This window comes from Polypterus senegalus, chromosome 5, assembly GCF_016835505.1.
Source record: "Polypterus senegalus isolate Bchr_013 chromosome 5, ASM1683550v1, whole genome shotgun sequence".
NCBI lineage: Eukaryota > Metazoa > Chordata > Cladistia > Polypteriformes > Polypteridae > Polypterus > Polypterus senegalus.
Window position 1 is genome coordinate 155,181,291 of NC_053158.1, and position 26,931 is coordinate 155,208,221.

Here is a 26,931-nt window from a genome sequence, read left to right on the forward strand (position 1 = left end):
TCTACACCAACCTACGCAATTTAAATGCATGGATATGAAATGACTTCCTGGCTTGTCACTTTTCTCTGTCATACTTCATGTGCTTTAGTTTTCCTGCCATCTATCTTTAATTCTTTGTATTTTTCATCATGCTAGCACTCCCATTCAGACAATGTTTACATGTCCCCAGGGCACTAAGAAGGAGAACAAGAGGAAGGAGGGGGGCTGGTCTCCGTGATTGGCTGCGAGAGGGAGATCAGTGCTCGGAAGGCAGGAAGCCGTGTGGGCCGCCTCTCTGTCTCGGCCCCCCTCCCAGTGTCACTGCCTGCGTCAGACACCCAGGGAGTTTTCCACTGACGAAAAAGGCAGAGCTGCTGAGCAGCTTGATTCAGACAAGGGGGAGCTTCGGTCAGAGCGCTTCGTGTAGCTATCGAAAGGGGGGGAAACAAAAAGAAAGAGCCAGAGAAAGAAAATAAAAGGAAAGAAGCATTGGAAGCACACGACTGTTTAGACTATGTTAGGATAAAGCACTACCCTGTGGATTATTATACCCGTTCCTTCGCCCCTTTTCCCTCTGCGAGTGGATTTATGGTGGACGGAGACGCACTTTCTTGGTAGGTGATCCCTTCCGTTTAAACGAGCTGCTGCTGCTGCTGTTGCTGAAAGTGCAAAGGGGGTCAGTTTCTGTTTAAAGAGACGGTCGGGTTTGGACTGCTGCCACATAGCTGGGATGCCCTGCGCCGTATGTAAGTGGAGACTAATAAGAGAGAGCGGGCATTTGCATTTGTGAGAGAACTTTAGACTTACGGCTCTGGGAAAAAAAGAAATGATAAGAGTGTTGTAAAAATTGCTTCGCAAATGCAATGTCTTAGTTTAATTTGCTGGCTGTTCGGGAGCTCGTGCACGATCTGGTCTTTTTTCTGTGAAAATCAATTTTAGTAGTTCTATAAAATATCATTTGTGTTATTTGTGGAGGCAAATCTAGCTTTGGAATTATTTAGATTACTATTCTCCTGGTTTTAATTAAATTCAAATAACATTGGCTTGACCCGGTGACGTCTCCAACCTGTGTGACAAGAGTGTTAAGACGGGGATATCAGTGCCAGTTGGCAAGAAAATTAAGTGTTGGTTGCTGAATGTTACAGGGTGGCTAAATGGAATAGAACAGATGCCGGATAAATGAGTGGCATGGAAAGCTGGCGCTGCTGCATGTGTAGTTGCCAGAATATAGTGCCTACGCTGCTCGTCTATTTCCTATGAAAGTGCCGGACGCTCGTGTACGTACAGTGAGAGCGCAAGAATGCGAAGTATCAGGAGGTGAGTGAAAGAAACGAAAGGAGGCGTTGATTAACGGGAAGCCTGGGGAGAGTCATGTTTAGATGGCACATAACATTGGCATGTATCGGAGCTGCGAGATGTTCGGATGGGACGGGGAAAAAATCCCCAAGTGTCGTAAGGCGCCAGCCTGCAGGTAGTTTTGGGAGGACCATTTTAAAGTAATTAATTCAATTCAGAGCGCTTGGTGGTGGACGGCGACCAATAAATTGCGTGGCGTTTTGCTATGCTAATTGAGGTAATATGCCGACTGACAAGTGTGTGTGATTTACAGCGCTACGATGGTAGAGCCGGTGCGGGGAGGCCCGGCTTCGACTCCTGTTGTTCAGCACCCCCTCCTTTCTCTTCCCTTCTCTCTTTCTACCCGCCCCTGCTCGGCTGCTAGTTAGACACGAGCGACTCCTAAAGACCGACAGCTGATTGAGGTCACCGGCTGTTCAAGAGTTTGCATTTAGCTGATAGTGGGTGAGAGCGAAGGTCAACAGTGTAGGGTTAAAGGTTTTCCAGACAAAATGTACTTCGAGCAAGTTGTAGTCATTAATCGTAATTGACCGGTATCGGCTACTTATACATTAATCAGTTGTACATGAAACGATTAAAATGATGGGAATACTAAGCACTGTATATGTAGACAAATTGTACTCCGCGTTGTACATTCCTTTTGTCATTTGATATACAACTAATCAAATCAAAAACTAATTTAATATTCATCTTTCTTCTTCTTTCGGCTGCTCCCGTTAGGGGTTGCCACAGCGGATCATCTTCCATATCTTTCTACAACGCGCTTTAATAGTATCAGTTATTTTGTGAAGTGACAAAGTCTGTTATTAAGAATTAATGTGTGGCAGGCGATATATATATATATATATATATATATATATATATATATAATGCTGTTATTAATATTTTTAAGACGGTCCAACTAATGGCAATGTTTTATTTTGTCCAAGTTTGTGGGGAGCACTTTATAATTTAAACGTTCACCAACATTCTCACCCGTCCTCGCGTATTATTACTATATTGAAATATAATAATAACCTTAAAATGAGCGCAATACTGTACTTTATATTCTAACAGCTTGGGGTTGAGTTACCAACAGTGTGAACCTGGCATTTAGCATATTGAATTCCAACGTGTCCGGCAACAACTTAGTTGACCTTTTAAGGATAGCGAGCTACCTAGAAGAGCCATGCGCACACAGCCTCGTATTAATTAAAAGTAGCGGTCAGTTTAGTCGTTGTGTTTCACCCCGGTACAAAGTAATACATTCAAAGTATAGGATAATAAAAGTGTAGTAATTCAAAGCAGAATAGCTACCGATTAATAGACCTAAAGTGTAACCCGTTAATTAATGGATGATTTCAGTTTTCCACTTCATGACTGGCACGTTTCAAGATCGGCGAAGCAATTTATGCTACATATCACTTGAAAACTGCAGTTTTAATTTGTTTGCAGTGTAACATTTTTTTTTTACCTATTGATACCAATAAGGTCAAAGACTCCCTTGACGATTGGAGAATTCCTAATAATAGTTTGCACAGAATGCTGTCGACTTGGACGGAGTCGATCAATGGAGAGACGCTTAATTTCTTCAACATGCCTGGCCATCTTTTAAACAGGCAGCTTATAAAGCAGTTAATTAAGCCGCTGGGGTACAAATCAGCGGGGTGCAATAATCCGCTGCTTGTGAGGATGTGTCCTGCTGAGACAGAATGCTAGGGAGCTCCCTGTTTCTCCTGTCCTCTCGTCGTTCAGGACTACATTAACGAGTCGTGACCACTGATAGCCACCCATGGAAGAAAGTCTTTCTTGCGATGCTTGTCCATTGTGGTGTCGAAAAAATAGATGCATTTGTCACTGCTATTTTACTTAAACTGTACACCTGTCAGGATTGTAATGGGCCTTACCAGTTAATTGGGGTTTTATAGCCTGTGCGCTTTATTGTTCTCAACATCTTAAGTCCAAGCTTTACATTGCTAGGGATGGTGTGTAATCTTCCAAGCATTCAGCTTTTCATACATTTTATGTCCTAGTGCTAAAACCAGCATTGATGTGTTTCTTTCATTCTGTACTGTAAAGGTACATTATGATGGTGGGTGTTGGCAAAGGTGCTATGTATATATGTATAAAAAATATTGATTCATGTATGTGAATTTCTTACAGTTCAGTCTTTGTCTTTCATAAACAACTCATGTAGGGAGTACCAAAGATAACTGCAAATTACAGCCTAACAGTAACCTTCACGTTCACAATTAGATTATACATTATAGGAGCTTCACCAAAGTGGTTTATTGAAAGTGGAGGTCCATTAGCTAAACAATAGCATGTCTCACACTCTCTCGCATTATTTATTAAATTTCCTCTTGGGGATTAATAAAGTATCTATCTATCTATCTATCTATCTATCTATCTATCTATCTATCTATCTACAGTATCTATCTATCTACTTTTAGACCTGTTTGTTGATACATCTGCTATTGGTATTTGTGTGGTATCAGTGTCCACTGATCACTTCATATGCTTTGCTCTAGCTATTTTGATGTTTAAAAAAAATATTAAAGGAATAGCAAGGGTAGATAGATACATGGTGAAACTGTTTTTTTGCTATTGTTATTTTTTTATCAGATTATGGATGGATTCAGCTTGGGGTCACTTCTAGACATTCATTTCTGAAACCTCTGTTCCATCTGTTTTGTGATCTGTGAAAAGTTGTGCTCAGCTGAAGAGAGCAGGAGCTTTGACCCTCATGCCCCAGACAGACTCCATCTAAGATTTTCCATTCATCGAATCCATCATCCCCTTCCTCCCCCATCTCCCAGTACCTAGAGAAAGACAACAGAGCTGTTAAGTTTGTTTGCTCTGCTTTTGTTTTTTATCTTCCTTGCCTCAAAGCATCAACAGATTCAAGAGGAACATTTTTCACATAAACCTCTTTTTATAGTCTATAGGCATAAAACTGCTGTTTCTGATAATAAATTTGTCTTTGCCTTAACCTAATTCTGTAAATGTACTATATTCTGAAAATGAAGTGTAAAATCAATCTAGCTAAATTTTAGCCTTATATAGCCATTACAAGTATTATTTACAGGCAGTCAAATAATACAGATTTACAGAACATGAAAGGGTAGAGGGCGACTCTTTAAATTTTGAGAGTACAACTCCCACTGCTGCCCTCATCTCACCCTTGAGCACAATTCTGAATAAAACCTAGCAACTGTACTGCTGGCTAGTAGCAAATATATCACTGCTGTGAGAAATAGCTGGACTAAATTCCTTTTCACATATGCGGAGTGCAAAGCACCGGAAAAAGGAGAGCAATACATCTGGGTAAAATATTCATTGTGTTTCTAGAGCCAGACTGGAATTTCTGTGGGATTGATCCATAATGTGTTTTGGGGGGCGGGCTTAGTTTTAGAACAACTGAAGAACAAACTGTCCCTGAAGACAAAATAAGACAATAGACTGCTGCTTTGGAAAATGAAAACGTTTTAGTACAGCTGTCCACAAGGTGGCAGTGTTATGCACGTTTTTCCAATTGAACATTTAAGGATTTAAAGCTCTGGAGAACAAGTCAAATTGTCATTGTTAAAGGACTCTAAAGATCTTTAAATAAAGCCGTTCATGGGAAGCATCCTTCTAAAATCCTTTGAAGTTATAGCATTAACAGATTTCTTTCAGAGTAATATTCTATACAGCTTCAACACAAGCAACAAGTTTAGTCTAACAACTTGATGCTTCCAGTTCAGTTATTTAATAGACCATATTCATTCTTTGTATTCTTGTATGTGTATAATCTGCTTTGTGAGGAGTTTGTTGTATATTTATTTTTTGGAAATGAAAACTTGATATTAATTACCTGAGCATTGCCACTTATAAAATCTGAAACACTTTAATTAGCTAAATTCACTGTTTTATGCAAGAAAACTGGATGTGTTTGGTAACGATTTCTTGTTTTACATTGTGATTTCCCCCTTGGCGGATTGAAAAAGTAGATGGGTGGACACGTCCATGCTTCACTTTCACAGAGACAGTCTTAGTGATCTGGTGAGACTCGGGCCAAAATTATTTTTATGATACTGGGGTTATGTTTCTTAAAATCATGCAGTAACAAAAATAATCCTAAGCATAGTTACTTGTGATTGTTAAGATAAGCACACCAAGATCAGTTTATTCATGGTTATTAGTTTTGTCCAGCATTCTATTTGTGTAATCAATATAATTATTCCTTTGGATACCCAGGTGTTCCCCTATGATATGTGTGAAAATAATCATAATGTAGTAAATGCAGACATAGCTACAGTACATGTATGCAGCTCCCTCTGCACAGAGTGTTTATGCATTTTTATGAGGTAGATGCATGAAGGTGTTTACTTGCAAAACAAAATGTATAATATAGCCATTGACTTGTATGCAAAGTTTTGGAAGAAAAAAGGACAATATGCTTTTGGCTGCACAATGGCAAATGAGAGAGTGGGAAAAACACACCTAATTCTGGTTAGGCCTGTTTTACACCTGACACTTTTCTACAGGGCTTAACAAAAAAAAAAAAATGAAGACGTCAGTCAGCACCTACAGGAAATGCATATTGGAGATCCATTCAGCTACCGCAGCAGCTGTGTCACCACAGATAACTTTTCTATGTTGGAAATTTGGAGGAGTGGTTGTGATTAGGTGAACCTTGGGATGTCTGCATGCTGTTTGCTATGCAAATCTCTCTTGGTACTTACAACAAGTAAGTTTGCATGAACTGCACAGCTACAGAGTTGACCATTTTGGCAACTCGGCAGACTTGTAAAGAAGCCAACTGGCTTGAACTCTGCACACCCCTTCTGCAGCAGGCCTCATTCTAACCCCCCAACCCCCCACCCCCCTTCCTCTAACAGAAACCTTGGAGTGTGACGTCTTCATGCAGAAAGCATAGATCCTCAAAGCCACAGCATCTGGCGGGCAGGTGGCCCTACCAGTTTTCTACCTCCAATCAATCCCAGTTCAAACTGTTTTCAAGATTTTTTTAATGAAATTACATTTCTTTTGTTTAGCTGTTGAAGAAAGTACTTTGTAACACACCACATATTTTACTTTTGGCAAAATTGTATGCAAGTACTAAATGTCTAGCCATTATAAAATAATATTTGATATTCTATTCCTGCACACACACTTCAATGGTGCCACCTATACAAGCAGAAAATACATTTTATGCCTCATTCTGATACATGCTTTCAGAGTGAAGAATAAAGCTGTTGCACCAACGTTTGAAATTTTGTTAGTAATAAATGTATGCACTTAGTTTAGATTTCATAAACGTAGTCAGAGCTATAAAGTTTGTCAAACATATAAGTTGCTAAGACTAGAGTGTCCCCTCAAGATTTTTAGGCCCAGTGGGACATGCATTTCAACAGAAAGGATGGTACATCACACTGTTGCACAAGGCTAAATTCAAATTTCCAACTTTTAGACCATCCTATGCAAAACACACACACACACACACAAACACACACACATGTTCCTGTTCTTGGAAAAAGGGTTGCTCACATTTTCTTAGCATAGAATCCCTATTCATATTAAGCCTGGCTGCTAATGAATGTGATCACATGAATTTCCAGGGGAATGTGGGCCATTCTAATAGTCACATTGCTTGGCTGTCTTTTAAAGTGCCTAATTTAAAGTTTGAGGGCCCAGTCTTGTAAAGCTGTGCATTTTCTACTCTAATTTTGAAGAAGGCATGTAGCCATACGTTTCCATTTCCACAAGGATCTTAATTTGAGCTGAATATTGGACTTTAAACTCCATGCTGAATAAATTTACATGGCATTTACTCAACTTAAAATACCTAGGTTTTTTTTTTATTAAAGTGATGGGACTTTGTTTTATATATTTGTACTGTCTATGATATGAACAATGTTTGCTCAGTGTGTAAGTACAAGCATACTATTATAATAAAACAATGATTCAGCAGTATTATGACATTTAAAGTGGAAGCATACTTTATAGACAGCAAAAGCTCTGCATTGCACAGTGAAACTGCAACTTTGTGGTTACAAGTCTAACTCCTTAGATACTGTGTAGAACTTGTGAAAATGAATGAAGTATTTTGACTACAGGATGTTGTTGCAAAATTTTCCTTCTAAGTATGATTCTAGATAATATGACCGTTCTATGGATTTTCTTGTGAATTTTGTGTCTGTTGTAGATGAAGGTTTGTGCAGTAGGGTGATAGCAATTTGGAATTTAGCACAAAGTACAAGGTTTGATGTCTCCTCCAATCCTAAGGTAAAGTTAATTCTGCAGCTTTCTCATGTGCTAAAAGTATTCTTAGTCATTGCCTGGGCTGAGGGTATACAACATGACAGCTTTAATTGTGCTGTTCCTGTTTCAGATGCGGAAAGTCTGTTGTACAGATGCACTGATTGACAGCCTCTATGCTTAGAGACTGACCCGGTCAGTCTAATTGTCTGTTTGCTTTATAGCTCCAAGCTTTATAGCCTGGCTCCTCAGTTTAGACATCACTTTTCTAGATGATGAAAAAAACAAACATCTGATTGTCAGAATGGATTTTGCTTATGCATAACATTCTTCAAGAATCTAAAATTACCATTTTTACAGATCACATTTATAACTTACACATTGCTTTATTCTCTGAATGATAAGAGCTGTAGCAGGAAAGGACATTGGCCAAGGGCTTCATGAAAAGGATGGATTGAATCCAGTACTCCAGTCAGTTCCCCTATTATAAATGAAGTGAAGAAAGGGTTAGGCTACTATATCCATATTGGGCTTTTGTTTGCTACTGTTTATGCATATTTTTGACCAGTTTGCTGAGCAACAAGATTTTGTAAGGGCATTATTCCACATCTGCTTTATGTGCTGCATTTTTATGCAGGTTTTTTAACTTAAGTATGCTTTAGTGCGATACTTGATTCCTTAGTGCTAATGCTTACTTTAATTGTTTTTCTTGGGTTTGATGTGTATTTTATGTCTTGTGTAGCAGGCCAGTGAAAAATTCAGTATTTTTTTTCTCTGAATTGTAAAATGTGTTACCCACAGACATCAGCCAGAGACAGTAAGTCATATCCTGTGCCTAATGCTGCAACATTTATAGGGCTAAGGCGGATTTACCACTATGGCTGCAATACTGTATTCACAGTGAATGAACCACAGCCGTGTATGTATTAGGGCCATTGTGGGGATGGAGGTTGTATTGTAAATGGAATGTCCAATTGTAGTTGGCTTTGTGAATATGTATTCATTCCAGGATATGATCCTGTGATTTTCTGTTCTTGCCATTAAAAGCCATTTAATAACCGTTTTGGTAAATAGACATTTTCACTTTCTTCTATTTCAATATTTCTCCATGTTAAATAGGAGGAAAACCTAAATATGTGTTCCTTAGAGAGAGAGAGAGAAACTCTTGGAGCAGGCATAATAAAAGAACTTTGACCCAAGACGCAATGGAAATTAAGAAATAGATAAGTTAGATATTACCCAAGCTTACCCCACCCAAGTTAACTTCTGGTTGTTACTGGATGGCATTTAAAAATATGAAATGTAAGATTTCTTTAAAACTGGCTCCACTTTGAAATCACTTTGTATATATAACTTTATACTGCATACAATTTATCAAGACTTGCATGAATTCTACTTATAACTTTAGGAGAAAATCAGAATTAATCCTGTCCATAACTCAGCAGAAAGCTAGAATAAACCGAGAAACACACAGCCATTTCCACTTTAATCACCCATCGTCAGTCCAAGTTTGCCAGTTAGCCTAGAAGGATGGGTGTGAAGTGTAAGGTGAACCAAGAGTTTCTGGATGCATGTTAACAATGTAGGCTTCATAACAGGATAAATTTGAAATCCAAACAGTGTGAAGAGGTCATAATTCCTGAGGTGCAATCTCGCAAGCTTTTACATATTCTTAAGAAAACGGTGCTTCAATTATGTGCTTCCTTGCATTGTTCATATGTCTCCTTGTCTGCCTCGCATAAGCTAGGCTGTACAGTATCCAGTCGGCAAAGATGTTTTACTATCAGACTAAGCAGATCACATATAAAAACAACCAGCTTATCGTGTCAAGGCAACTTAGCATGCTCTTAGAGCATAAGCCCTTGAGCTGCCTTTTTTTTTTTCTCTTTATATTTTTTTCCGTTAGCAGTCTTATTACAAGAAGTAAATTGTGCCACATGTGCACCTGAAGCTGCTGAATTGGTGACTCCCTGATTTAGTATTTGCCAGGAGGGGTGTGTGTGATGCAGATACAATGTGACTTATAGCAGATATATTTTGCTGGCCTACATTAGCTTTTATTAGCAGAAGTTGGCAATGCAGGTTTTCACTAACAGTTCATGCCATCTCAACTTAAGCTCCACCTAGTAAAATATTATGAATGTGCAAGTTACTATGCTTTGCTTTAGCATGTACTTCATTATTTAAAATATCAACATCAATGCACACTCAGTATGACAATGCACTTTTGGGCTGATTAATTAAAAAGATACAATACTGCTGGTCCCTACCTTTTAATTAAAAGATCTGCTTTTATAGCACACTCCGTAGAACAGATTATAATGCACATATTTAGAATGCTACAGGGAAGTCCCTGAATAGTCCTAAGCATATCCTCTATTTTTGTGCTTTCGTTTAAAGCATAGGGTCTTAGTTCAAAGCATGTCTTTTTGTCAGCCTGAATAAATTCATCTCCGGTGACTTGGAGCCTGTGGCTCACCTGGGATGCTGATGGTAAAGTCTTAACCAGCATTCCAATGGCTTTTCACAGACTACTTGACACTGAAATTGCTTTTTTTCCCTTAAATGAACAATGTATAGTAGCTGCCTTGCAGGCTCTGGGCAAAAGTGTGAAAGGCAAAGGAGACCATGAAGTAAATGTAAGAAAGGGGTGAGAAAAGATCTCTTATCACTATTACTCTCTTGATATGTCCTTTGTTTTCAGTTTGGTTTTCCTTTCTGATCTTTTTCATGTTGCTACACTTGTAAATTTCACAACCCACTTGACTGCATTCAAATGTATATATAAAACACAAACCATAAAACAATCCATCCATCCATTATCCAACCTGTTATATCCTAATACAGGGTCACGGGGGTTTGCTGGAGCCAATCCCAGCGTGCAAGACAGGAACAAACCCCGGGCAGGGCGCCAGTCCACCGCAGGGCACACACACACATGTCTTTGGACTGGGAGGAAACCGGAGTACCCGGTAGGAACCCACGCAGACATGGGAGAACATGCAAACTCCATGCAGGGAGGACCCGGGAAGCGTCCTGGGTCCTGGGTCTCCTAACTGCAAGGCAGCAGTGCTACCACTGCGCCACCATGCTGCCCATAAAACAATCCATTAGTTTATATTTCCATTTTTTCACTAGCATAGATCTATATTTTTGATTCAAAACACTAGCTGCACCAGAAATACAACATGCAATTCTTTGCTACCAAAATCTACTTATTTACTGTGTGCTACTTTGTATTATGGTACATTCTTTTGTAAAGTGCCTTGTGATGAGCTTGCTGTGAAATTAATTGCAGGAAAGCTAAGAATTGATAATTTTCCAGTGTAGAACACAGTATAAATATAAAGCAGTCACATGTTACTGAGGGCAATATGTAAGTGCTTCAAAATTCAGCTGTGCTGATGAAATACACCAAAGTTAAATTTACTCCAATTGATGATGGTGTTTACATCTATTGTTTCTGGCTTGTTCCTGATTTAGGTCATTGATAAAAAGATTAATTTCAGTACCTGGATGAATGGTATATTTATTAATCTGTGAGAATTTAACTAAGAGAATATATTTTAACAAGTTTGTTCACAAAAACTACTGACAGGTACTTTTTTTATATATATATGCCAATGAAGCAATGATGCAAATTAGTGAATTACAACAAGTTGTGTATTGGAAGGCAAAATTAATACGTACCTTTTTCACTTTGTATAATATTATGGAATTATATATTATCAATAAAAAAATTACTCTTAAAATAATCCGCCAAACACCAGGCTTGTAACTTATATTTTCAAGTATTGTGTTGCCTACATATTTAAAGCATACCCACCTGTAGGCATCTGTAAAATATCCAAGTCGTGGTAACAAATTATATTACAGGACTCAACAGTAGCCCAATAAGTAGGAGATAAGGACAAACATTTTGGCAAGTAGCATTTGCATGTTTGTATTTAAAATATTTTTCTGTGAGGATTTTTCTTCAAGATCACAGAGATGTGCCTGGCAGTTTAATTGGCAACTCTAAACTAGCCCACTATGAGTGACTGAAGGAGATGTAGGAGGGTGTTTTGTGATGGACTTGAGCCCTGTCTGACACAGGTTTGCTGCTGGAACTCATGTTAACTTCCCACAACCATTAACTTCATAGGCAGGTTACAGAGTAGATGAATAATCCATTTTAAAGAAGACCTTTTGGAAGATGTACTTTAATTCTGGATAGAATTACAGACAATTGCAGGACATGCATCTGACATACCGTTGTACTTAACTGTGCATCCTTGAAACATAGGAGAAAACCCCGTATGAACAAAATGGAATTTCCAGACTGCTCTGTATAGTTCTTCTTTTAAGTATAACTTTAATAAAATCACTCCCAAAATACTAGGCAAAGAAGTAATCCCTGAAGAGCTTTAAAGATCTGAAAGGGTTTCAGATAGTTGCCTGTTTTTATATTTTCCTTTGGGCAGCAAGGTGACACAGTGGTTAATGCTGCTTCCACATAAGGGTATAGTTCTGAGTTTCAGCCCTGACACTGTCAGCTATGGAATTTACACATCGTGACGCTGCTGTGTCTCCACTGTCCTGGATGAATCCAGTTCCTAAAATGGTTTGACGTATTTAAAATAATTAAAACACACACACGCAAAGTATTGACTGCTAAAACTTTAAACCTCATCCCTACAGCTTATAAAATCACCGGTGTATTCGGCGCTGGTAAACTTTTGAAAGTGGGCATCGTGACTACTGTGTTCTGACTTCCGAAACGTGAATAATGACTTGCTTGACCCGGAGTCATATGCGAAGCTGCGTGATGGGTGACCAGCTCAATTTCACCCGATCATGCTTCCTCCCTCACTTAAGACTCTACGCATTTGCGCAAGTCGTGCACGACTCATCACTCGCCACCCACCGTCACTCTGCGTGTACGTGACGTTCCACCTGACAGCTAGGATCCGCTCAGTTACTTGGTATGCGTGGTGGCTGTTGCCATAATAGACGTCGGTCACTCGCTCCCAGTACCTTGAGTCATGCTGAATCATGCTTCCAGGAACGCGCTCTGATGCGTAAAGGCTGCTGAACTGAAATCGTGCAGCTTCTCGTAAAAGGTAGCGTGTGGAAAGAAAGAAAGAGAGAGAGAGAGAGGGGGTGACACGGAGTTAGCGAGAGACACTGAGTGACAGAGGGAGCCGGCGCGCGCCAACGCTCGAGAGGCTTTCCTCGCGGCACGCGCTTCTTGCTGCCTCTTCACAGTTTGCCTCCTCTGCGCGTTCCAGACGAATGAATAGGCGGATTCGCCCGACTTCTCTGATCGCCGACAATGGGCACGAAGGGTGGCTTTATAGCCCCTCTGTCATTCATTAAAGAAACGGGTCGACTCCCAGTTTGTTTTAAAGGCACGCCATTTGCTACGTGAATAATCTGCATATCCATTCAAAATAAAAGCGACTTCAATTTTTTTATTGCTTAGTATGCTAATGCTACACTGTTAGACCAGTGAGCCGGGTGACACATTGTATGACGAAATTTTAAAAGGTGTTATTAGTCACCATTATAACTATAATATAGAACAAGCAATTAAGCAAATGAATGGATTTAAGAATTTGCAAATGTGTCGTGTGTTGCTGGTTACACTAACACAATGTACTTGCTTTGCAGTGATTCTGCAGACTCAAGTCCTGTCGTCTGTTACCCTAAACTTGAATTTAAGCGGGTTTACGAAAATCCACGGATTTTTAAATGTATGTTCCAGGTATTCCAAGGAAATGCGAGACACTTTTTTTAAGCCGCCCTCATTGGTCAGTAGTGTTTTTTTTTTTCCCAGAGTGATTATGAAAGTCTCTCGCCGCCGCGCACTCCATTCAAGTCATTGCTTGAAGCTTTTCGCAGGAAGTGATGTGACCTTCTGTTTCGATCTGCTAGCTATGGTGGTCTCGAGATTCCAAGAACTGTTCGCCGCGGTTTCCTCCCCCCTCATCAGTTGTAACGCTTCGCCTGTGGAATGCATTGCCTAAGCAGGTGAAGAATGCAAATTGTTGTGTAAACTCGGCCCAAGACTGATTTTTCTTTTTTTTTTTTTTATACATGTTCAGTAAAATCTGCCCGGTTTACTACGAGTTTATATTTTAGTCTGCCTATTAGTTAAGAATGCAAATTGTCGTATAAAGTGCTTTTCTCTTTTTGATACATGTTTAGTAAAATCTGCCGATTTACCATGATTTTATATTTTAGTCTGTTAAATTATTCTCCTCACACAGATTGTGCATAATATTTCAAGTTTCTTTTTATTCCTTCATTTGTATGCTTAATGATTAAAGACCTTCTTTCTCCAGTCGATGCATGTATGCCAGTATGTGTTAAGTGGCAGCACTCAGATATCTTCCTCTTTTATCTCTCCTTATGAAACGCACATCTAAGTGGATAAGATGTTCTCAAAAAGTGCTTGTATTTGTTCATTATTTGTGTTTCTTAAACTTGCCAGCCCTGTAAATTCTGGTGTAGTTTTCACAGCTGTTTCCTGCCAGCTTGAGCCTAATTTTGAACATTTTTCTCACTTTACCAGAGCGGTTCTAATTGGCATATTTGCTTCTTTGCAGCTGTGTGCTATATGGGGGAATGGCTTTTCCCCAGAGACAGAGACAGAGAGAGAGAGACAGCAGTGTTCAAGCTAGATACACAGTGGTTGATGTTTGTTCTTTTAAAAAACATCTTGGTGCATATTTGCTTTGTCACAGAATACCTGGTTTGCAAATTTCTTGCACTTTCAAAACTCAATATATGTATGTAACATCCATTAGTATTTTAAGAGAATGGTCGATAATAACTATCTTTTTATGACTTTTAGGAAGGTTAATAATACATCTAATAATTATTTACATTGTCATTATTGTCATTTGTAGTGTGAAATTCTTTAAAACAGATTCTAATCCGTGATTAATGAGTATTACAACTTTATCTTGAAATTTCTGTTTTGACCATCATAGTAAAATGTTTTTCAAAAGTGAAATAGACAAATGGCCATTTCTGAACATTTAGTACAGTTTCTTAAATTTTGGCAATTTGCTGAGCATGCAGTGTTTATACAGGATGTTTATTGAAAATATACATGAGTTACAAGTTAAATACACAAATTATGGGCTGTACTGCTTGAAACCACCTCAGGCCACGTTAAACAGATCCAGTTCATTCTAACCTTCTTTTCCTTGTTACAATGAGGCTGTTTTTTTGATGGAAAGTATCCTATATTACAAATGTATTTGGTGCTTTCTGCACACATTTGTAACTCATTTACATATTTCCAGAAAAAAAAAAATCAGTTTGACTTCATTTTTTTTTTTTTTTTTATTGTATGAGTGCATCTAGGCAGTAATTCTAAATGAAAGGTTTCAGTTGATTTTTAAACTCCAGAATACAGGTTCATTCCTTGTATATAACACACATACCATGTGTCTCCGAGCAAGTTACCTAACCTGCCGGTACTCTAATGGCAAAAGGTCTGTGTAACTAATTGAAATATACTTTTGTATTCATTAGGTTAATTGTGATAGTGTTCAGTATAGAAATGCTCTGTTTAAAATAAGGACTGTTTGGTCGGTATTGTTTATATTGTTATTTTTTTAACCTTAATCAGACTCTTCTTGGTTAACCTCCATTTAAATTTATTTTTTATGATTCTCATGAGGTTTTGGATTTTAGTATACAGTACACATTTTAAATTGAATTTAATTGTATTTTTGTGTGTTTTTTTCAGTATATAGTAGCTAAATCATTATACCAAAAAGTCTTAAGTCAGACAGTTGTGACCGGGATTTATACTGTACATGGACTTAGTATCTCCATTCTAAATTGCCTTGCGCACAGCAGCCGGTGTTTCTGTCCTTTCTCATTGTAGAAGCTAGATCTGTTAAGCCATGTGAATCATCAGCGTGCATGCACCTTTAAAATAGAGTGATGGGTAGAGTTTTCAAGTATTAGGATCAGCTTTGTCCACTAGTGGGTTGCCTGTTTCCATGTGTAAAGAAGTTTTACAACAATATGGGTTGATGCTTAAATAAACAGGCAGAGATCTGCTCATCGGTGCAATACACGTTGCTGCTGTTTCAGTAGCAGGATCTGTGGAACAACTTACAGTCTTGGCAGGCAGTTATCTTTGTACAAGGACAGGTAGAATACTTTTCTGGTAGGTAGAATACTTGAAATCGCTGTCTAATGGTTATTGAAAATTGTGGTAAATTGAATATACAGTACTGTATGCTTGCTTTCAAGCATTAGAGAGTCTGCTTATTCACTGTACAGTGAATGAAAGCATTGGTATTATTTCAGGGTCTTGATAATTTCTGATATCGGCATTTCATTATTAGAATTTTTTTTAGCAAACAGAAACCCCCCCAAAAAAAAAATTGGATTAAGTTACAGCGGGAAGCGATTTGCCTTATAGCATTGCTGTATTCAGGTCAGTCTTTTAAAAAGAGCCATTTTGTATTAAAAGAAATTACCTGTTATTACTTTCTAGTTAACTGTCACCATGATTCTGTTTCCAAAGTGGCCTGATGAAAGAATGTATGGAAGAAGTAGATAGAGGCAGATATTGAGGTTAGAGCAACTTCACATCTTGTTAAAGTCCAGTTGATAAAACTAAAAGAACAACTGTAAACTGCCCACACTACACTGATTGCAGTGATGAAGAGGGAGCTAAGTCCTTGGACAAGAGTTTTACAATTTCCCATCCTCACCTATGTTAAGTTTTGGGAGTTACTAAAAGAATAAGATTGTGAGTAAACGTGGCTGAAATGAGGTTTCCACTTAGTGATTGCCTCAGCATTTCATTTTGTTTATATTTTTTATAGCTCTCCCACCAAATGATTGAAAGTCTATAGTCAAAATTTTGACCTATGTCAGCTTAATTAAGCCCATGTAACATTAGATGGCTTTTCCACAGATTTTCAGTCCTAGCCTTCTTTTACAAAGTCTTGGCCAATCGGAGGCATTCGGATATGCGTTTCTGTGAAGACAATCACCTTATTTGACCAACAAGTCTGTGACTGTAAAATCATGCACATTTGATTTTCTCCAAAAGTTCAATGTATAGAATGTAGCGGTGAGGAATAAGGAGCACATGTATTTTGAACCTCATAAATAGAGTAGCTTGTTTGTCAAATGCCTTGTGTTATATGTACTAAAACAGAATGGTTAAAAGAAATAAAGAGCAATAATTGCTGCTGAACCTGCAGCAGCTGTTAACCCTTTGTACAGTGCCAGGCTCCGTCAGGCAGCACGCTATGGGCTGCCGGAAAATGGGATGAGTACGATTTTGCTGGAAGATTGGAGCTTGGTTGGTAAATGTTACTTACATTGGTTGCAATTTTCAGTCATGTAATTTAACATATTGACTTACCCCATGAGAAAAAGACATGTAATGTGACATAGGCTTTAGTTTATGTGCTAAAAGTGCATTGATTTTTCTTTTTGTGGTATTATTTTGTGGATTTTGAGATTAATAATCTATTATATTTAAGCACTTCATTTTGAGAGGAATCAGTAAAACGTGAGGTGCAACTTAGTTCTGAGCTTAGTTAAAGCTGCATGTTTCTGGCAGATTGGCCTCTGCTGTAGTCAGTGTTAGTATTTGGCTTTTTTTGTTAAACTTTATGGTTTTCAGAAGTAATTTAACTTTCCAAATTGATTATTTTGTTTTATGCTAGATACTTTATCAAATTGGAATGGACCTTTTCTTGTAAATAAATCAAGAAAAACAAATTTGATTGTAAACATTGTATATAATGATATTTAGAAGTTCATTTTAACAAGAAATAAATCATAGATATTTACGTGTTGTTCTGATGAGGGCTTCACAGCTCAGTGTGTGTCTCGGCGTTTTCTTTTTTCAGAATGGAAATAACTTTTTTACCTAGTTTTTGTCCATTTGCAGATGCACACTGTTGTAGAATGGTCATTTGGGTGCATTTTATGCAGATATGCTAAAGTGTAATGAGGACATAAGTTTACCATTTACCATTCTGAACACTCTGTCTTGTCTTTTTTTTCTCTAGCACATAATTCAGCAAGCTCTCATCCGCTATGAACGGGTTACTCAAACGAAAATATGATGAGGTTGATGAGGATCCCTGCTACTCTTCTTCTCCCTCCTCCTCCTCCTCTTCTTCTGCATCTTCTGGTGGGTGGGACTCTGATGAGGAGAGTTCTAGTTCAGAGGCCCTGGATTCTAGGTCAAGCATCCCCAGTACTTATTTACGCAGTAAGTAGCTGTACCATTCTTTTCCTTGAAAACAAGTATGTATTTTTGTTTATATGTCTGTGTATACAGTACATATATATCCCTTCCTTTTTATGTTGTTTTTAAATCGTATAAAATGTGTAGTTGTAATTTCCAGTAATATAATCTTACAAGATAAATGAAACTGTCCTTTATACCCTAACTTTGTACAGGAAAATTAGTTTTGGATAGTTTACCTTTCTAGCCGTCTGGATTATTTATTGCAAAGAAATGTGCTGTATAGTGTCAAACCTCTTGCTTTAGGGAGAATTTGCACTTGAGCCATGTAAAGAAAGTTCACACCAATTCAAAGACTCACACTCCTCTGCGTTATTGAAGACATAGGCAATACCAAACAGTGCAGCTTGTAGTTTTTACATGTAAAGGAACGTGGTGTTGGGTAAGTAAGCATTTAACGCACACACTATCGACATTTGCTAGGAACTGATGTTTGTACTTTACCGGGAGGTGCCCATTGCATTATAAGCTCACTGGAGTTTAAAGAAGGAATGAACAATTGTAAATGTTCACTGTTGGGCAGCATGCCAACTACAGAGGCATTTTAGTGACGCAGGCTGCCACTGGGTACACAGTGTCCCTTGTCTGCCCTCTACACTGCGCACAGACACACATGAACAATCTTGTGCATGTTCCCCAGTGTGGTAAAGGACATGCCTAACAATTTGCTATCATGTAGGTAGGTTCTCACTGGCTCTCAAGCTTGTGTACACTGCACCTCTTCAAAGTTTTCTGTAAGAGAAAGAGAGAGCTTTTGCAGACACTTAACCTTCATAAAAACTGACAATTGCAGTTTAGTTTTTAGAGGCAAGTGCCTTTTGCTTGAGGTTTCTGCAAGCAGGGAAAAGGGCCCCTTGTGTGCTGGCTTAAAATAGTGACCTTGTGCTTCATGAGCCATCCCCCAGTAATTTTTGAGTTGGAGAAAGGTTAGAGCAGTTCAGTTCAGGTTTCCTGATGCAGTACTAGCACCTGTAATTTTTCAGTACAGAAGGCTAGAGAGTTGATCTGTGATTATATGATAGAGGAGGGCAAAAAAGTCAATATGTTTTGTGTGAAGGCAGAAAGGGTATACCCATAATAAAAATAGAATTTCAACAACTGGATGTAAAAGAGAAATTTCAATCCTTACTTTGACTGCTTAAAGCATTTACCTGACATTTGACAGTGAGTTTTCATATGAGCATGAAAAAACCTGTACGGCTCTAAGAAATTGTAAGGTGTATGACATTTCCCTTACAGAATGTTTTCTAGCCCTGTAAAATACATGTCATTAGTTCTGGACATGACTTTGTGTTTTAAAGGATTCTTGTAAGTGTTTGTAGCACAGAAATAAGTGTTACATATGAATGAGCAACTTATCAGCCACAGTCATTTAGTTGAATAATCTTATATTTTACGTAGTGTCATAAAAAGAGAACTTGATTACAAGATTCCTTGTAAAGCACAATATATTAAACCCTCTTTCAACTCCTTGTAAAAAAAAAAAAGACAATCAAAAAGTTGATGATCCAGGTCGTTAAGCCTTGAAGATGAATGGTGAATTTATAACCATTACCTGCAGAAAAATTTAATGCAGTTCTGTCCATGTAACTATACAGTAGTTTCTGCTTTTCCAGATAAATCAGTATGCTTTGAAAGATGGTTCTATACAACTGAATTAGCAGTTGTTTTCATCCGTTGTTTTATTTGACCATGGGAACATTCTTTCCTTGGTCTTCTTGATTGTTGAATTATTAAAAATTACAATAAAAAGGAGGCCTGGGACTGAATATGCTCATTCCATCGTAAAACATTTTTAATAATAACTTTTTCTTAGTCTATTCATTTGTCCTTCCTTTTTTATCAAAGGATAGACACACAATTCTCCAGTTTCGTGTGCATGGTTTAGTTTTCTAGTAAACCAGGTTTTATCCCATATGTAGTAGCACAAACCTGAAACACTTGACAGAGGACATCTGCATTTAATTTCTGCACACTGGCTCTCTGCGGAGATGTCTTTAGGTGGAGATGACTTATGTTGTTTGTATTCATATAGCATAAATATGCATCTTAATTATAGGAAGAGCCAGTCGTGAGAAAGCTTTGGAGGTGGAATATATATCCTCCTAATGGGTCAAAGTCTTGTTTTGCTGAAAATAATTTATTTTTTAATTTTTTGTTTTCTAAATTTGAGAGACTGCAGTGAAATATGTAACATAAGCCGACTGAATGTATGGTACTAGTGCTTGTGTTTTTAATTGTGTTGTGCCATTCCTGTCCTTGTTTATCTTTGCTGTGGCTGCATGTTGTTGGTCTCCTTGGGAAGCATGTGAGACTTGTTTTTGCAGGCCAGCGCCTCACTTCCTGGCAGCAAACTGCGTGATAAGCCTGGTGCTACACACATGGGGCTGCATTGTACATAATGTGACCATGGATCGGATGAGATATTCTCCTGCTGAAAGAGTTTCTAATTCTATGATGTCTCTAGGGGATTTACTTTCTCATACTGCCTGTTCTCACTGTGAAGATTTCCAGCCTATTAGTAATTTTAGATTTTACAGTGTTTGACTTAATGATTTTAATTAATATTTTGATTAATATGCTCTTTCATACTTTTGTGTGGACAAGCTAGGTATATCAGTTGAGGTAAAGTTGAAATGAGCTTCTGTAAAAGGGTGGCTGTTGATCAACTCTTTATCTGAGTAAGAACAGACTATTCAGCCTAATTTGTAATTTTTTTTGACCTGCCTAGTAAGAATTGTGTAGTCAAGTTAAGTCAAGTGGCTTTGTCATACCATCCATACAGAGTATTGCTGCATACAGTGGCACAAAATATGTTCCCAAAGACCACAGTACAACTTATGCATAAACGCAGGAAAAGTGCAATGTTGTACTATACTATAAAGAGATAAATAAATAATAGGTAAGTGAATAGATGGTAATAATTTGAAGTAGGTAGTAATAAATAATGACTAATAATTGGAAAAAACAGTATTAGTAACAAGTGTAACAAATGTACTGCATAAACATAAGCTAGAAGAAGCACAACTGAGGGCAGGGTTGAACCTGAGTCCAAACATTTTGGATGCTACACTACATTCTGCCATATGGAAGTGGGATAAGGAGACCATTGGAAGGGTGGCAAGTCTTTCGCAATGCTATAGGCTTTGCATATACACAGCTTGTTAAAGATCTTTAATGCAGGGTAGAGATGTCCCAGTGGTGTTTTCCACTGTGTGCACTGTCCTTTGTAGGACCTTACGGTCCAAGACACTGTAGTTCCCAAACCAGACCGTGATGCAGCTGGCCAGAACCCTCTCGATGGTGCCCCATAGAATGTTGTGAGAATTTGGTTGGGGGAAAATGCTTGCCTTCTTCATTCTCCAAAGGAAATAGAGACACTTAAAATGTCTTATGTATTTCTCTACTTCACAAGGAAATTATGTTGTATTAATGTACCTCTTTTAGTGCAGTGCATTTCATCTGCCTGTAGCATTCTTAATCTAATTTGTTTTTTCTTGGAGCACACATTAGGTCTGTGTTCTAGATAGATATAATTTCATTTTGTATTTAATTTTAAACCAGTGTCAGAGTTTTGAACCCAGATACTGTCTGGTACAACAAATAAGACTTTTTAGGTGAGGGTGCATTTCATTAATACTGAGATCTTCTTATTTTTTCTTAAAGCATTCTAAATATGTACTAATAAGTACAGTATGTACAAGTGACAGGAATGTCTGATAATGTGTGGCAGGCAGGGCTACTTACTCCTTATCAAAAAGATAATCATATTTTTACAGCCAGATTTGTATTCATGAGATTTGTTCCTTCTTAGATTCACGTTTTTGTTGTCAGAAATGGTTTAATGCACAATGTACACTCCTGATGATTATGAGTAAATACTAATGTTTTTTGTTACAAGTACTGTACAATTAAAATTACAATTTAAAACCCAACATAATTACATATATTACAATAAAAATTGAGTCAAATATATTACATATATACTAGTTAGTCTGTCTTTATATGTAGCACACTGTCAGCGTTCCTAGGTAGCACAACATACATTATTAATTGTAGTATAAATGTGTCTAGCATATAATCGATAAAGACAGTGCAGCAAGGCCAGAGGACAGTATATTGGACTAGAAAAAAATATTGATATTCTTACTTTACTTTCCAGAGAAGTTTTCGTAATTACGAAAATCTCAGAGAAGATATGTATTTTTGCGGATAGATCCTTAGAAAATTCCTCTGTGCCCTACATTAGGTCAGCAGTGAGAACTGAAACTTCATCTGGGAACTCCTAACCAGACTACCTACCTTTTTAAGGCACACTCTCTGCTAATCTAGAACAGCTAAGTGATTTGCATTTTTCACAGGTGAATAATGGTGTACTCTTTATGAGTATACCATATTCTGTTTCATTTAGTCACTTGTTCTCACTTTGCTGCTTCTTTGCATAGGTAGGAATATAATCTGCTTGTTAGCCACTTGTCAATTGGTGAACCAAGTGAAGCAGATTTCCAAGTCTGTAAATCTGTAAAAGATATTGACTGTAGTTTAACACTGCCGTCTGTCTACAGCCTGGCAAGGTCTGCGGTGGCCGCCTGCGGCTCCATCTGTTTGCTGTAGGAAACTCCATGGCAACAGTGGTTTGACTCCAGGGGATCTCTCTGTTTCAGACCCATATCGGAGAACTTGACTGTTGCTACACTTTTTAAGATCCACCCTCCCCCTTTGCTAAGCTCCTTTTGGATGTGTGCCTAGTTAAACGTTCCACATTTCACTAGTCACCATAATATCTCTTGTTGCTCCTTTGAATACAACTTCCAAGAAATCCTCTCTGTTTAGTGCCATATTTAGCCTTTGCTGAAAAAATTCAGTATTGTACAGACTTGGGGCTGAGGGAAAGAGTTTGGTTTTAAATACATGTGTGCATTTGCTTAAATGTGAACTTAAAACATGTTCATTTGAAAGGTTGTAGGTGCATTCACTTTAAAGTAAACCTGCTGTGAATGCAGAATTGATTGTCATACATTTTGCTACTGATGATTGATACCTACATAAGGTTTTCAGTGTTTTACTTTCTTCTTAGCAAAAAGGAATTGCTTTCATGAGTATATTGTCTGTTGTGCTGACCTCTACTGGAAGTTGCCATCTACTGCATTTTTCCTACGAAATGTGAGGTTTCATACTCTCATGTATTTTTCCTTTCTGTACAACAAGGAGCACAGAAAATGGTATTGCCTTTAATTTTGATGCATTTTAAGAAGCTTCCCACCTGATAACTTCCTGTTATCTCACCTCTATCTTCTTTTTTCCCTCTGTGTATTGTGATTTTCTTAACAAAAATTTGACAAATACAAATTTTTAGCACATGGACATCATTAATATTTTATAATTGTTATTGTTTACGTATTAAAGGTTGGCATATTAACATTAAGTGCCACTATATTTTTCAGTTTTGTAAATCTTTGTAAAATTTAATGTGAGACAGTTGTACGGGGTGTTTTAGTTTCTTTTTCAATGTTTTTGTCCCCAAGTATTCATATTTTGTTTACTTTTATTTTATAGCTAAATCCATCCTGAAGACCACCAAACGAAGAAGACGGTGCAATGTGAAGTTTGACCAGGTCATAGTATTCTTCTTCCCACGTTGTCAGGGATTTACTAGTGTGCCAAGCCGAGGGGGCTGTACCTTGGGAATGGTGAAACAGCATAGCATGTGTCGGCAGTACACACTGGATGAATTTGCCCAGGAGCAGCTACATCAACGACGTGAAAAGCTGAAGGAACGACTTAAGGAGGAGAAAGTAGAAGCTCTGAGACAGAAGGTAAAAAATAACTTATAATCGACTGTGTTGAAAGGCATTCTTTTGTTCACATTTTAGCTGCTATAAAATAAATAGTATCGGATTTGCATAATGATCATATTCTTACATTTGCATGCCTTGTCTTTGAATACTGTTACTAAGGACCTTCATTTATAAGGCAATTAGTTTAACAAGCTGAAACAAAAGTTTTTTTTTTTTTTAATAGCTTACTAAAAATGGAACTAGACAGTGTGAAGAAGCTGATCGTCTCACCACAGATGATATACCTGAAGATGATATTGACATTACTGGGATTGACCTTGAGGAGGCCTGTTTTCTTCACCCTTATCCATCTAAAAAAAGGCATGCACTGTTGAAAACTGCTGGGGTAAAGAAAATAGACAAAGAAGAAAAGCGTGAACTTCATGCAATCAGAGTTTCCCGTGAGGACTGTGGATGTAACTGCCAGGGATTCTGTGAACCTGAGACCTGCAGCTGCAGTATTGCAGGGATCAAGTGCCAGGTACCTATATACTTTTATGGTTACTCTTTATGTATTGACATTCTTGGTATTGTGTTTGTTTTCTAACAAACATACTTAGGGAGGACTAATTGTTAAACAAAGGAGGAGGAACATTGTACAGCTGTTTATAAATATGTACAGAACATAAAATATGCCTGTGTTTGTACAGTGCGTGATATACATCCATATTGGTGCTTACACTTTATACTTACAGTGGAGAAATAAAACAGTATCATTGAAAATCACCAAAGACTGTACTCATTTTATAGGGCAAAAGATATGAAAGTCATTGTGCTGATCTGTACTTTTAAATGTTTGTTTAAGACATACAGTATTGCTTTTATTGTTCATAAACAAAGAGTTCCCCAATTGTGACTACTTAAGTACTGACTTTTTATGAGAGCAAGGACACAAAGCTCTGCATATTTCTTTTAAAATGTACCAAAGAGCACATTTATAACAAACATGTAGAGAATGCTAAATTTTAAAGCAGGAGTACATTTATCTGTGAGCTAATCATCTTCATATAAAAATTGTAGAGCTCTTTGGAAATATGTATGGGATACCTAATACTCTGCCAATTATAGAATGATAGAGTAATTATACTCATTAACATTTGAGCCATAAAGCGTTGCTTTTTATGTTGATAAAACATCATGCCTTATATATATGAATGAAATACTCAATTGGAGTGTCTGTAGGGAGCATAGTGGTCAGGCTGCTTTTATCTCGGTATCATTCCCACATGCAGTTAGGACCTTTATCAGTGGAGCATGTTATAGCAGTTCCTTTTTTATATGATTTTTTTTCTTCTAAATTGAGTTAGTGCCCATATATACAAGTGTCCCCTGTGTGATGCACAAGTCTCTCAACCATTGCTGGGTACTCATGTCTGCTGGGATTGGCTTTGACTCCTTGCATCTTTCTTGAGGAAAAAAAAAAAAAACAAGCTTGTATAATATATCAGTGGATGAAATGTACTAGTAACAAAAGAATATTCATTGGTGACCTAATTTATTCCTGATGTTTTTGTGTAATACAGATGGATCACTCCTCTTTCCCATGTGGCTGCACCAAAGATGGCTGTGGAAACACGGAGGGCCGGATTGAATTCAACTCAAGTCGGGTTCAAACTCACTACATTCATACCATTATGAAACTGGAACTGGAAAAAAGACTAGATGAGAGTCATGATGCAAGTGAACCTTTTGGTAAACACTTACCTCAACAGCACAATAGTTTTTTTGCTTGTCCAGTAGATTCTAGCCATGACACAACCAGCAGCCCACCCTTTCACTTTACTCCTGAGCTTGACCCCACTGGGGATAATAGTTGTAGCAGTGACATGACTGACTCTTCCAGTTCATCTGGTCAGAGTGAGGACTCGGAAAACCCTTGCGAAGCAAGCAGTCCTGATCCCGAGAAGCCACAATCGGATGTTGATGACAATGGGCTGGCCAGGATTCTAAGTTTCAATGACTCGGACAATGACGATTGCAGTAGTTCTCGCAGCACAAAAGGTGAACAACAGCAAAAAGTAAATCTCCGCTCCTTCAGCTCCTCAGACTTTTTAAATGATAATATCCCAGAAGGGACTTTCTCAGTCACTAATGGTGGGCAGACTGACAATCATGTATCCTGTGTATCTGATTACTTAGATGAAAATGCCAATCAAGACTCTGCCTTATTTCACAGCAGTGATTCAAGTCAAAATAATTCTAGTGCCCCTGCTTCCTCAGATGATCACGCTACCAAAAGCTATATGGACCTCAGTCTTTCCTCAGACTCTGATTTAGAATTTTTTCATAGTTTTCCGGACTATAGCCCTAGCCCCCTTTATAACTGCGTGAGAGAGTGTGAAAATCTGGACAGCTATTTTCAGTTTCAGTTCCCCAGTTTTCCCAGTTTTCCCCAGACTGGTGATCAAGGAACCTGCTTCCTGGAATCATTGATTGGCTTATCAGAATCTGTCCCTGAACCGCCGGCTGCTTTTACTGACAATCTTCTTCTAGAGGAAGCCATCAAATCACCCATGATGGAATCTGTGAAGGTTTAAAAATAAAAATGCTTGATATATCTTTATAATGGAAAAAAATGTAAATAATTTACAACTGTAAATGTATTTTTCATGCAAACATTAATTTAAAAAAAAGCTGTGATTGTTTTTTTTTTGTTTGTTTTTTGAATTTTGTTTTTGGTCCTTAAAAGAAATCAATAATTAAACTCCACACCATTGGTGCAGTTGCACACCGAGGCAGCTAATATTCATATTGTCATGGATTTTTGACCCTTTACGTTTCAGGTAATTGGTTACGGCAAATTCATTTCCTACAACTAGTTATGATCGCTACAATGAAACACTTCAATTAAGATATGAAATTATTTCTACCACTCATTATTTTCATATTTATTTAAATAAAACGTTTCCATGTTTTATTTGATTCATTGTCAACATGCGAACAGCATGCTTGAAGGGACTCTTTTTTTAAAATTATGACCATAAACTGTTATTTTGCTGTTTATTACTTGGTGATAAACACTTTTTTTTTTTTTTTTTGTAGATTCTTGTATCCTTTCTATCCCTTTTTTAATTTATTCCTGCAATGAAATGTTTAGCATGACTGGAAATTATTCAAAAGGTAAAACCTAAACAGATACCTGAAGCAAATCCAAAATGGTCTTTTATAATCTTATGCTATATGCACATACTTGCATATCCCTGTTTTTGGCTGTGAAATATCAATTGCAAAGCTGCTGGAGTTTTAAAAGAA

The 26,931-nt window shown here is 37.7% G+C and overlaps 1 protein-coding gene across 2 annotated transcripts; it reads left to right on the forward strand.

The window, feature by feature from the left end:
• Positions 1–258: 258 nt before the first annotated feature.
• Positions 259–26,283, forward strand: csrnp1b (cysteine-serine-rich nuclear protein 1b). Of its 2 annotated transcripts, none has more exons than XM_039753526.1 (5): positions 259–593; positions 17,601–17,806; positions 23,399–23,658; positions 23,864–24,160; positions 25,203–26,283. In XM_039753526.1, the coding sequence occupies exons 2-5, from the start codon at positions 17,629–17,631 to the stop codon at positions 26,214–26,216; spliced, it is 1,749 nt and encodes a 582-aa protein (XP_039609460.1). In that variant the 5' UTR covers positions 259–593; positions 17,601–17,628; the 3' UTR covers positions 26,217–26,283. The 2 variants fall into 2 exon arrangements, with proteins under 2 accessions (XP_039609460.1, XP_039609461.1); XM_039753527.1 differs by lacking the exon at positions 259–593 and adding an exon at positions 13,368–13,569.
• Positions 26,284–26,931: the final 648 nt, after the last annotated feature.

Coding starts and splice junctions, on each gene's coding strand:
- csrnp1b (XM_039753526.1), top strand. CDS start 17,629: ATGAACGGGTTACTCAAACGAAAATATGATGAGGTTGATGAGGATCCC. Junction 23,659..23,863: donor TAGAAGCTCTGAGACAGAAG/GTAAAAAATAAC, acceptor TTTTTTTAATAG/CTTACTAAAAATGGAACTAG. Junction 24,161..25,202: donor TTGCAGGGATCAAGTGCCAG/GTACCTATATAC, acceptor TGTGTAATACAG/ATGGATCACTCCTCTTTCCC.